The sequence below is a fragment of the Ictidomys tridecemlineatus genome, chromosome 9 (assembly GCF_052094955.1).
Source record: "Ictidomys tridecemlineatus isolate mIctTri1 chromosome 9, mIctTri1.hap1, whole genome shotgun sequence".
NCBI classification, from domain to species: Eukaryota; Metazoa; Chordata; class Mammalia; order Rodentia; family Sciuridae; genus Ictidomys; species Ictidomys tridecemlineatus.
In genome coordinates, this window is record NC_135485.1 from 31,646,687 (window position 1) to 31,657,882 (window position 11,196).

Here is an 11,196-nt window from a genome sequence, read left to right on the forward strand (position 1 = left end):
AGAAGCTTCTAGAGTGAGTTCTGGAAGCTATTGTTTGCTGGGTTATCAATTCCCCTCTGAAGCCACTTGGGTTCCCTGCACTGGGCCATTTTAAAGAAGGCTTGGCTCCAGGGTAACCATCTGGCACAGGCTCATGCAGCTTTTGTGAAGTCACATGTGGTCAGGGAGTTGCCAGGAAAAGGGATGCCTTGATGAGCCAAAATGCAAATTCCTTAGGAGAGGAAAAGTGAAAGTGAGCTTGTTCACACTGTGCAGGGCTCCAAGGAAATGACACAATGCAAGAGACACCGTGTCCTGCTACTCGGTTCCATCAGACTACAGATAGAGTATTTTGCATTTGATCATAAACTTGCCTCCCAACGAACTGTTTGCTTCCTGGGACAGTAAGAGAAGCAGAAGTGACCCACATTAAAAAAAAAAGAAGAAAATATTCAAAATACTCATGCTAGGTGCCTCCAAGCCATTTCAATGCAGTCCTCTGGGAGTAAGGATCATGGTTTCCTCACCAATCCCTAGAGCTTCCCTTGTCCTGGAGACATGACACTCAAAATAGATCAAAATCAGAAGAGAATTTGGAATTTGGAGACTCTCATTCAGTTTACTTGCACTGAAAGGATTTCTAAGGCCTTCACTGGGATTTTTAAGAGCCTTTCTGTGGCTATTTCCTCTTCTTCCTCCTTCTCTTCTCCCTCCTCCTTTTCCTTCTCTTCTATGGCTCTTCCTTTCTTCCTTTTTAATTTTTTTTTCCTCTGCTGATCTTTCCTTCTCCAGAATGCCTGTCCCACTGGCCTGCCCCTCAGTTTACAGAAACTTACCAAGTGGGCCACATGCCTGGGGGAAGACAAGTCTAGCCAAGCCCAGGGCTGCGTTACCTGGGCTTTCAATGCTTTTTGGACAGTAAATTTCTGCCCTCATTTTTGCTTCTCCCTGACCTTCTGGGTTATATTTACAACCAAAGACTGGGGACAGAGATATTTGGTGGTGGCTGGCATTTTAGACCAGAACAATTAATGGCATTGTTTATAGACAATGTTGTCTGGGAAGGTTTACTTAGGGGCATTTTGAGCTTGAATTTTTAAAAAAAAAAAAAAAACTATTTAAAAGCCTTCTAGAAAGCTGATTAGAGACTCATATGACCCATAGGTTTGAGATTTTTGAATGAATCTGCCTAATCAAATGCAAGCCATGTTTAGATGCTTAAGGTAAGAAGCTCTGTTAAATTCAAACTAGATCAGCTGAAAATGTTCAGATCAGGGGAGGCAGGCTGTGACCTACCCTCAAGTGAGGGGAACTGAACTGTTGATTGATGAGGCCCAAACAGAGGGGTACCAAGAGAAGTACTAGAAACACATATAAGGCTTTTCCTGGAGACAGGTTGCCCAGGCCAAAAGTCCAAGGAAGAGGTAGAATTGCATTTAGGGGCTAGGTGATGACCTCTCGACCCCTTTCTTCTAAAGAGAGGATCATTGCAGCTGCTAGCCACCACTCCCCTTTCTCCTGCCTCATACCTGTTACCAACCTAGTTTTAATTCTGGAGCTTTTCCACTCGTACCTTCTGTGGAGCTTGCTAAAAAACATATCGTTGGACCATACCCCCCAGAGTTTCTGATATAATAGTCTAGGGTGGGATCTAAGAATTTGTGTCTGACAGATCCCCAGGTGATGATAATGTAGGCTTTGCAATTGGATTACCTGTGTTTAATGATCAGTTCTTTCACTCATAAACTGGGGGCTCCTGAGTAGATTTAACCTATTGCCTTGGTGACCCCTCACATGTTTTAAAGAAAGTGAGCATACATGTCATACCTGTCTTATTTGGAAGAGTAGATGAAATAATGCATGAAATCACAGCCTGTTGCATGCCGTACTTCCAAAGTCAAACTGTTGATGTTATTTCTCCCAACACACCAACACTACAGAGCTGCTCTGGACCCCAAAGTGCTCCTGTCCTGATCCACCTGCCCAAGTAGAGACCCTCAGATATCCCTAGGTTTCAGCAGTCTGCAGAGTTGGGACCACCCATATCTTCCTGGTGCCAGGTTCCTGCACACATAATCAACAATTTTATTTCAAGTCCACCTCAAAGATTATTCAAATTCTGCCTTGACTACCACTGAGGCAAACCCCATGGGACCTCAGGACCCTGTGAGCTGTTTTACTGTAAGCCTGTTACTCTGTTTCTCCTGATGACTGGGAAACATGTAAGAAAGGACAGGAAGAATCTGTTCTGCTAGCCCAAGCACTGAATTCCATATGTGGTTCAGATTGGATGTTTGGGTTTTAGATGCCCAACTCATCTAGATTTCCAGTGCTAGTGCAGGCTTCTTGATTTTTAGCAAAACTTCCTCTATCCTCCCTTAGCGTCTTAAAATTAAATCTAAATACAACAACCAAACAAAAGTAAATATAGAAAAAAAAAAACGAAGAGTTCAATTGCTTAGACTTGCTTTTTGTTTTTATTATCAACAATCAAGTTAATGGTACACTCTTGGAAAACTATATGCACATGTAGAAATATTTCCCTTTTAAATAGAAGCATTCATTATAACACATATAAATAAATTTGAAAATCTGAAACATAACTTATGACAATTATGTTCACAAACATAGTCCAATGAGAAGAAAAAAATCAGACAGACATGCACCTGATAACAAAAATATATACCATTGTCTGAACCATGGTCTCTCTAAACACAAAGAAATTGAACCCGTGAGAATCTTATTACGCCATAAAGACACACCATAGAGACTACAAGAAGAGAAAAACATTATACGGTCACGTAGAGGAGACGGTCTGTACTGATATTAACACCATACAATTGAGTCACAGAACACAGTTGTAGAAAGACACGAAAAAGTTAAAGCCTCAACATTCAACTAATATCTATAGTTTGTGCCTTTTAAAATAAAAACAAACAAAAAAACCAAAACAAATCCCAACAGAGATGTCTAACTGCGCAAAGAATGGAATCATCAATATACAGTCCATCCACCCTACAGGATGTGAGTCCAGTTCAGGTCATTCAAACAGAAATGCAAACCAAGACACTTCTGCAAACGTGTGTGCCTTTCCCTTGCTTGGTAGATTTCTCTGCAGCCAGCAATCGGACCGCAATTGACTCCAATCCAAAGCAGTGCCAAAAAGTTCAGTAAAAGCTGGTGGAAGAAGAAAACGCCGGGTGGGGGTGGCGGTTGGTGGGAGAGAAAAAAAGGAGAGTTGTGAAATATGAGACACAGTTTGCAGAGTTTGTGAATGAAAAGGCATCTCATGTATAGGGCATCTTTCAGGGCCAAGAGGCTGCAAAGATTCAGGATTGGGAGTTGCCACGGTGTGGGATTCAGATGCACTAATGGTGGGGTGGTGTCCGATGAGGTGGGGACAGGCAAGCGGGCAGCAGAAAGTCACTTTGGCCACAGGGACAGTCTAAGTGGGACGTCGCCACAGTAGCCCGAACCCAAGGACAAGAGGGTAAAGGGGGCTGGAAAGGCTTTCTCCCCCGAAGAGGAGCATCAGAGTCCATTCTATTATGAGCAAGAACCTAGGAGTCAGCTCCCAGACAGCACCAGCCCCACTTTACTTTGTCTCGATACTCTCTCGGATCTTTTCAAACTTTCTGGTTGTTGTTTTTTAATAGTTGCTATCTTCCGATTTTTCATATTTACTTATTTTTAATTTTTTTTTTTCTAAGCAAGTCATAGAGTTGGTTGTGGCCCTCCCATCTCTCCCTGTCACCTGCTCGGGCCACAGTCACACATTCCCCGAGACCGACATACACCCAACACGCAGACACAGCCCCCTGAGAGCGCCCCCCGAGTCCAGTCCGCCTGCTCACACCCCCCCACTTAGCAGGCTGAGCCCTGGCCTCTGCGCGGCCAGCCACAGGCGGGTGCGAAGCCAGAGAAGTTTTTTCCTTTTGTTTTGTTTTGTTTTGCTTGGGGGTGAGGAAGGGGGTAGGAGTGGGGTGGAAATAGGGGCAACGTCATTTGCTCGTTATTCGTATCGCGACTATTTTAGGCCCTCGATGAAGAAGCCACGGCAGCAGCGACAACAATAGCCTTGGGCCTACCCGCTCGCCCACTCGCCCGCCCGGACCCTGGCTCTCGCGCTGTCGCCGCCGCCGCCGCCGCCGCCGGAGCCCAGATCAGAACATACTGCTCTTCACTAAGGCGGCTTTGGCACCGTTGGGTCTTTGGAGTGAAGATAGGACGCTGGCGAAGGGGCCACCGAGCGAATCTGGGATGGAGGTGATGGGGCCGGGGCCGGGAGCCCAGCCTTGTCCAGGACCCCCAGCCGCAGCCAGGCCTCCCGCCGCCGCCGCCGCCGCAGCTGCCGCCGCCGCTGCAGCCGCCGCCGCCGCCGCCGCAGCGCCGCCCTTGCCCGGTTCGCCTCCCGGGCCCCCCGGCCCCGCCGCTCCCGGAGCTCCCGCCGGGCTGGGCCCGCCGCCACCGCCGCCACTCGCCCCGCAGCTGGGGGTGGGGTTGGGATTGGGGCCCGGGCCCCCAGTGCTGTCCGGGTCGGTGCTCTTGGCCTCTTTGCTCTCGTCGTCCCGGGAGGAATCAGACTTTTTTCCCGAGGAGCCGTTCTTGGCTGCGGCCGCTGCAGCAGCTGCTGCGCGCTCCTGCTTGCGAAACTTGGCGCGGCGGTTCTGGAACCACACCTGGCCCAAGAGGGCAGGAAAGACGATGAGAGCGGGGAAAAGAAGAAAAAAAAAGAAAAAAAAGAAAAAGCAGCTGTTAGAGTGTCCCACGTTCCATTTCGGACGGTTTTAACAGCCATCCCCTACCCGGTCACCCGTGCGCCACAAAGATCACACATAGCGCTCTCCCAGCCCATCAAGTCTCCTATCCTTTTTGCCAGTTCATCTTCAGGAAAAAAAAAAAAAAAAAACTTTCTCTGGGCGTGAGCATGCTAGGGCAATTGCACCTTGCGCGAGAGGTAAAAAGACCGCAATTCCTAAGACGGCTCTAAAATGGAAGCCCTTGTTTTGCTGTGTCTTTGCTCAGTCGGCTTCTTTAGCAACCCCAAGCTCGCCATATCCCAGGGTTCAAGTCTAACGTTAAACTTTAATTGGTAGGAGGGGGCCTCCGGTTTGGGGGCCGGCTGCTGATCTCCCGACTTTGGGCCTGAAGGAGCTTGTGATTGTGTGCACAGCCCTTCCACTGGGGGGCTCACCAGGAGAGGCCCCTTGGCCTGCTCTTTAAACACTCTGGGATTCCTAAAAGGTTAAAGTTAAGTCGTAGCTCCTGACCTTCAGGGAATCACAGCCCCTTTCCAAATCTGCTGTAAGTCACAATACCCGAGAAAAATGCACCATGGCCCTAGGTTCAAATACTCTTGGCACTAGGCTAAAAGCGCTTGAATTAGGAGGCATTTAATAAAAATTGTTTATAATACAGGGCAAAATCTGCATTTCTCCCACGGGGCACTTTCTGCTTCGCTCATTCACGTTCCAAGGGCCCCTAAATTCCTCTACTCCAATGGGAAACACTTTGCAGTTGTGAATAAATTGCCAAGAGCTCACGCCTTAACCTTTCCTCGCGCGCACAGCCCTGCCAAATTCAACCACTCTGACCAGCCCTGGGTCCTTGATCCTTCCCGTGAGAGGCCCCGGGATTATGAACCGTGAGCAGCACCACCCCACCCCGCAACCCCAATCCCTGCCGGGACCAGTGCAGGAGCTGGGTCAGTTTGCCGGCGCGGGTACCTGGACTCGCGCCTCTGTGAGGTCGATCTTCAGGGCTAACTCCTCCCGGGTGTAGATGTCCGGGTAGTGAGTCTCAGCGAAGACCCTCTCCAGCTCTTTGAGCTGCGCACTTGTGAAAGTGGTGCGGATGCGCCGCTGCTTGCGTTTCTCGTTGAGGCCGCCGTGGTCGGTGAAGAGTTTGTAAGGAACTAGGGGATGACAGGGGAGACAAGGAGCAGAACAGTCAGGAGCGCGAGGGCAGCGGGGCTGGAATGCAGAGACTCCAAGATCAGATCGCCCGGGAGCCGCTACCCGCACTCGAGTAGAGGGTACCCGAGAGGAGCTGCGCGAGGGGGAAAAAACCGGAGCAAATTAATTATATACCGAAACAGCGGCTCAAACTTCGGGTTTTGGCTGGGGCCCTTCTAGCACAAGCGCCTTTGGGTGGGTGGAAAAGGCGTATTTGAGATGGCTTGAGGACATGGGACATGGGAGAGAGCTTTCAGCAGGAAAAAAAAAAAAAAAAAAAACAGTCCCCAAACATCAGTTGTAATATCAGGGAGCCAGGGGAAAAGTTACCAAACACTCCCACCGTTGCAACTTTTCAATTCAAAGAAGTTGACGCGACCCAAAAGTTGGGGGAAAGTGCTGCAAAAAAAATAATAAATGAAAGAAATGATCATAAAAATGACCAGCCAGAGAGGTGTGAGCCGCTGTCGGGTCTTAAAAAAAGAGACACTGCCAGTAATGAGCTTTACTCTTTGTTATTTAATTATTTTCTAAGCTTTACGTCTCATCGCAAAGTAAATAAATTATGCCTATCATTTTGGCAGCTTAAGATAATTTTGTTGGCGGTTCGGGTGTGACTAGGATAGTGTAACCCTGTAAGTGAATTACCCCTCCCTGCAATCGCTTCTAACGTGATAAATTCTTTCATTTGTGTAAGCAAATTTCGTTTGGTAAATACTAAACACATTTCCATTTTCAAATGCAATCAAGGCTTCCTATATACGAGCGGAAAGGCGGCTTCCTCCGCTGAGAGAGCTGGCGGTCCTTACCTGCGGCGTACGGACTGCTCTGGTGGTCCCTGAGGGTGCCGAGGCTGCAGGATCCCGGTGTGAGGGACGGGCAGCCGGACGTGGCCCCAAAAGTGGTCCTTATCGGGTTATACTGGAAGCCACTGGCCTGGCTGCAGGAACTGAAGTCAGCATAGGCTGAAGCCAGGCTCGAGGTGTCCATCCCAGCCATACAGGACTCGTAGGCAGAGGAATTGAGGTAAGAATATTCCATTTTATACATTGAAAAGGTTCTAGATGGCTCAGCCAAGTGGAAAAATGAAATAAAAGATGGATATGGAGAAGGTGGCTGGAGAGGGGAGATGTGCACAGCTCAACGCCTGCCTCCAAACTGGCCTCCTTACTACCAGCAGAGCCTAGTTTTATGAAAAAGCCTCCTATGAGATGCCTTGTCTGAGGTCTCTAGAGCATATAGTCCTCATAATAAACTTGGCTCTTTCCACTTGGACAATAGCAAAGCGGTTGGTCTTATTGCTGGCGCTTTTTACATGACAATAACTCATCCGTCTATTGGGCTGGCACTGGGGAACTGAGCTGTCCAACCTCCCTATCATTGATTCCTGCATCTCTAATTAGAATTTAATACCACACCATTACGCACTGAGCCCCTGATCCTCCCTTCTAACCAGCTCCCTGCCCTTTAATTCAATCACACTACTTGGAAATAATGAAAGTTGGGTGACGATTCTCCCTGATCCAATTTCCCCGAGCTTTTAAGCCTTTTTAACTGATCATATACCTAAGGCATAAATTGAGATAGTGTGCGTGTTTTCCCCCTTCTTCGTCCTCTTTTTTTTTTTCCTCCCTTCCCTTGGTTAGGGAGAAGAAACCTTGATGTCATAGAAAACCTGTTTTGTAAGAGTGTTACACGCTCAATTTAACAACAAGCCTACCCCCTGAAGTGCATGAAATGTTATAAAGGACTGGGACATTGGCAAGACTCAGGCGCCCTGTAACATAGAGTAAGTGGGCCAAAGGGGTTTATGTGAATGATAAGCAGATTTCTTTAAAATTCACCTGGTAGCAGAGGTGAAAAAAAAATACAGAACATATTATCAATTGCATTTCTCCTTGCAGCTTAATGTGCTTTCAAGAAACTCAGGCATAGAACCGCTTAAAAAATAAAAATAAAAAATAAACCTGAGTAAAGCTCTCAATGTAAGACATCTGGATTCTCCACCCATGAGTTCTTTGCGCTCAGTGCTGCATCTGAATTAGCAGAGGTTTGTATCTGGTTGGTTTACAGATTCAGAATGGTTGTTCAGTTTAATTACGCCATAGCTACCAAGTGGGCATGAAGCATACCCAAATGTGCCTCCTCTTTCAAGCCCTTCTGGTGCTCTCTTTTTTTTTTTTTTTTTTTTTTTTTGCCTCCACTATTCTCAGGTGCCCACAACCAACCATAGACCTCGGGCTTCCCAAACAGGATTGCTGTTTACCCTTTAGATTTGCCGACTGCACTAGGAGAAACTCTTTCCATTTAAATGTCCAGGCAAAAGCTCCAAGACCCGGCAGAAGGCTTCCTTGCCGGATTCCTCAGGCCCTTGGGTGCTGGCAGCCAGGCACAGACAAAGAAGGAAGCCGTGATTTGTGGACCTCGGTGGCCTCATGATTTAAGTGGAGGATAATTTTCATTTGGTTCGTTAGACTCTAGCAGAATAAGGGAAAGTATTTCATTAAATCCTTCCTCTCGGTGGACAAGAGGGGGAATACTGAGTTGAATCGCCGTGTGGTGTAAACAAACCCTGGATATTTTATATGAATTAAATGTGTAGATAATTAGTTTTATTGCATTCATTACCCCCTTTATGTGCTCTGTAACAAGTCAGTAATTAAAGTAACAAACTCATAAAGTCTTTATAGGGGCATTTAGGCGTTCAGTGTTTGCCAAACTAAGTGGTTTAATTCGATGCTAGTGCCGGGGAGTGGATGGGCGCCCGCTCTCCACTGCCACCCTGTTTTATTGCGCACTAAACTGCTGAGGATGCCGTAATGGATTAAACAGGGACAGCGGCCCCCTAACCCTGTGCTTCTCTGTGGGGTGAGTTTCAGGCTCCTCTCAGGTGTGTTTGCCTGTCCGCCGGACATCAGAAAGAGCTAAAGTCGGGAGAGCAGGCAGCGAGACCTACCGAGGAACCCGGTGATAGTTTTATGGGGAGGGCTGATAGTTTTATTGCAGTTGTATGTTGTACAATGCGTATTTGATAAAGAGGGCCCTTGGTGACCAGTGTACACTTTTTTGTGCACGGGGGTGAAATGAAAATAAATGCGTACAAGGTTTTACTGCGGCGGTAAACAAATTGCAATGCTCTAAATGGTTTTTCTTTATGGTCACCAGACAAGAGGAGAAAGGGGATGCAAACATCTGTCTTCAGTCCCCTAAACCTAAAGGCCAGCAAAGACGGATGCGAATCCAAGGGTTATTACAGCGGGTATTTATCTTTATTTATCCCGCTCTCATGAATATGAATCTGCATTTGAACCAGGAGGTGGCTGGATCCCTTTGGACTCCACACAAGGAATTTCCCCCACCCCTAATCCCCCACCACCTCCCCACTTAAGAGAGATGGGGTTACAAGGATGTGATTGTCCAAGTTTCTGGGTTCCATCGGAATTCGGGGGATAGAGATTGCTTCCCCGTTTTTCTAAGAGGACCCTACATTCCAGTCCCGCCATGGGGAAGTGTATGATGAGAACATCGGCCAGGGTAGCAACTCGCCAGCCCCACTTCTCCACTGCTGAGGTGGGGTTTAAGCGCGTTTCTCTACAGGAGTGATTTGGGGTGTCTGGGAGAAGATGCATTTCAGCTCCAAGATCTGTTCTTGACAACAGCCAGGTTCCGGGTTCACAGCACCCTTGGAATCCGCTCTTCGGTGCAGCTGGGGTGCATCTGCATCTCTGCGGGTTGTAGAGTGTGCGGTCCTGGGGAAACTCCATCCCCGCCCAGCGCTGCTGCCCTGCACCCCAAGCTGGAGCCCTACCACAAATCCTAGTGCAGGTCAATTTCATCTTGAGTCAGGGATAGCTTTTGGGACAACCACCTAAATTGTGCAGGAGAAGTCGGAGAAGCGGGGGTTTATGCCGGCAGGTTTTGTAGATGTTTCTTAGGGCAAAGTGGGAATTTGGGGATGTAGCAGGTTGCAAAGAGCAATTCCTGCGCGAGGTGGAGTCTGGGGGTAAGAAATTCACTGTGCAACTCAGGGGAGCTGGGTTGACTCAAGAAAAAGCGAAGGGAGCGGGTCTAGGACTTCGCCCAGGGCCCAGACGAGGGAAGTATCAATGCGCGGAGGATGCCCCAAGATCGGGCCAGGGCCAGACCCAACCGAGGCCAGTACTGGTTCGATCCAGGGCTCGATCCCTCCTCGCCCTGCAGTCTGGGTCTCCCGGCGGCCTTGGCTCCCCGCAGCCGCCTCCTCATAGAGCCAACCCTCTCCCCGGCGCCAGGGCAGTTCCCCGGCCTCTCTCCAGGCGCCCCCTGGTGCCCAGCCTCTCCCGGTCGCGGTGCGGTGCGCCCCCTCGCCTTTGTAGGAGCAGACCTTTCAGCGCCAGGGACCGCACGGTCGGATGAGCAAACGCTCTTGACTTCATTTTCCCCTTTGTAGGCCTTGTAGGTTTATTTTGTTTAGTGTCAGCGTCCCTCCCCCGCTAGCCCTGGCCCATCGTTCCTTTGCCCGTCTTTTGTGGCCTGGGGTCCTGCTTCTGCTCAGAGATGAAAGGCGTGCGGGGCTGGGCCAGGCCAGAGCCCCAGCCCCAGCGCCCTGTTTTGTTCCAGTTGTGCTTTCTACACGCGAGCTCTCCCCTAAAAGTTGTACCAAATGGTTAATTTAATTATTCCAACTATAGACCAACTGCTTCAGCAGCCTCCACCACGCGTCTGGGAGGAAAAAAGAAACCATCTATAAGAAATAATCTAATAAAAGTGAAGTGTAGAAAAACCCCTCCTGATTTTCAACCGGCACAAATAGAATTAGAGCTTCAGCATCCTTTTCCCAAACAGACCTTTTGTCCAGATCACAACTTCAGCCAACCAGCAAAGTGTACAGTGCCTGCTATTTATTTTAATAGAGGCGGGTGGGTAGCGAGATGGATTGATAGATAAATGGCCACATGGATAGATGGATGGTTTGATCCATCTTCCTCTGACTTCCCTTTCTTAATATGTGTACACGGTTGATTTTTTTTCCCTTGCCGATTTTCTGAATCAATAATGGAAAGGCAATGCTATTGGCAAAAGAAAAAAAAAAAAGGCCATTTAAAGTACAAAAAAGGGAAGAGCCTACCAGCATATATGCCATGAGAAAAAAAAATGTTTACATGCTACCCAGTACCAAATGAAAAAGGTTGAAAGTTTAAAAGAAACTTTTCTTCCCTTTTCTTTGCCATTCATAGGAGGGTTTCTTTTTCTTCTTCTTTTTTTCCTTGAAAGTCAGAAAGAA

The 11,196-nt window shown here is 48.1% G+C and overlaps 1 protein-coding gene across 2 annotated transcripts; it reads right to left on the bottom strand.

The window, feature by feature from the left end:
* Window positions 1-2,437: 2,437 nt before the first annotated feature.
* On the bottom strand, window positions 2,438-7,360 carry Phox2b (paired like homeobox 2B). 2 transcript variants are annotated; one of them, XM_021722709.3, is made up of 3 exons: window positions 6,743-7,360; window positions 5,706-5,893; window positions 2,438-4,658 (listed from the first exon to the last, which is right to left on the bottom strand). In XM_021722709.3, exons 1-3 carry the CDS (start codon window positions 6,981-6,983, stop codon window positions 4,143-4,145), a joined length of 945 nt encoding a protein of 314 aa, XP_021578384.2. In that variant the 5' UTR covers window positions 6,984-7,360; the 3' UTR covers window positions 2,438-4,142. The 2 variants fall into 2 exon arrangements, with proteins under 2 accessions (XP_021578384.2, XP_077877373.1); XM_078021247.1 differs by lacking the exon at window positions 6,743-7,360 and adding an exon at window positions 6,069-6,703.
* Window positions 7,361-11,196: the final 3,836 nt, after the last annotated feature.

What these genes read in the sequence shown, in the direction of transcription:
- Phox2b (XM_021722709.3), bottom strand. Translation starts at nt 6,983, where the DNA reads ATGTATAAAATGGAATATTCTTACCTCAATTCCTCTGCCTACGAGTCC. An exon ending in GAGCAGTCCGTACGCCGCAG is followed by an intron (nt 5,894 to 6,742) that starts GTAAGGACCGCC and finishes GTCATCCCCTAG; the next exon opens with TTCCTTACAAACTCTTCACC. An exon ending in TCACAGAGGCGCGAGTCCAG is followed by an intron (nt 4,659 to 5,705) that starts GTACCCGCGCCG and finishes CTCTTGGGCCAG; the next exon opens with GTGTGGTTCCAGAACCGCCG.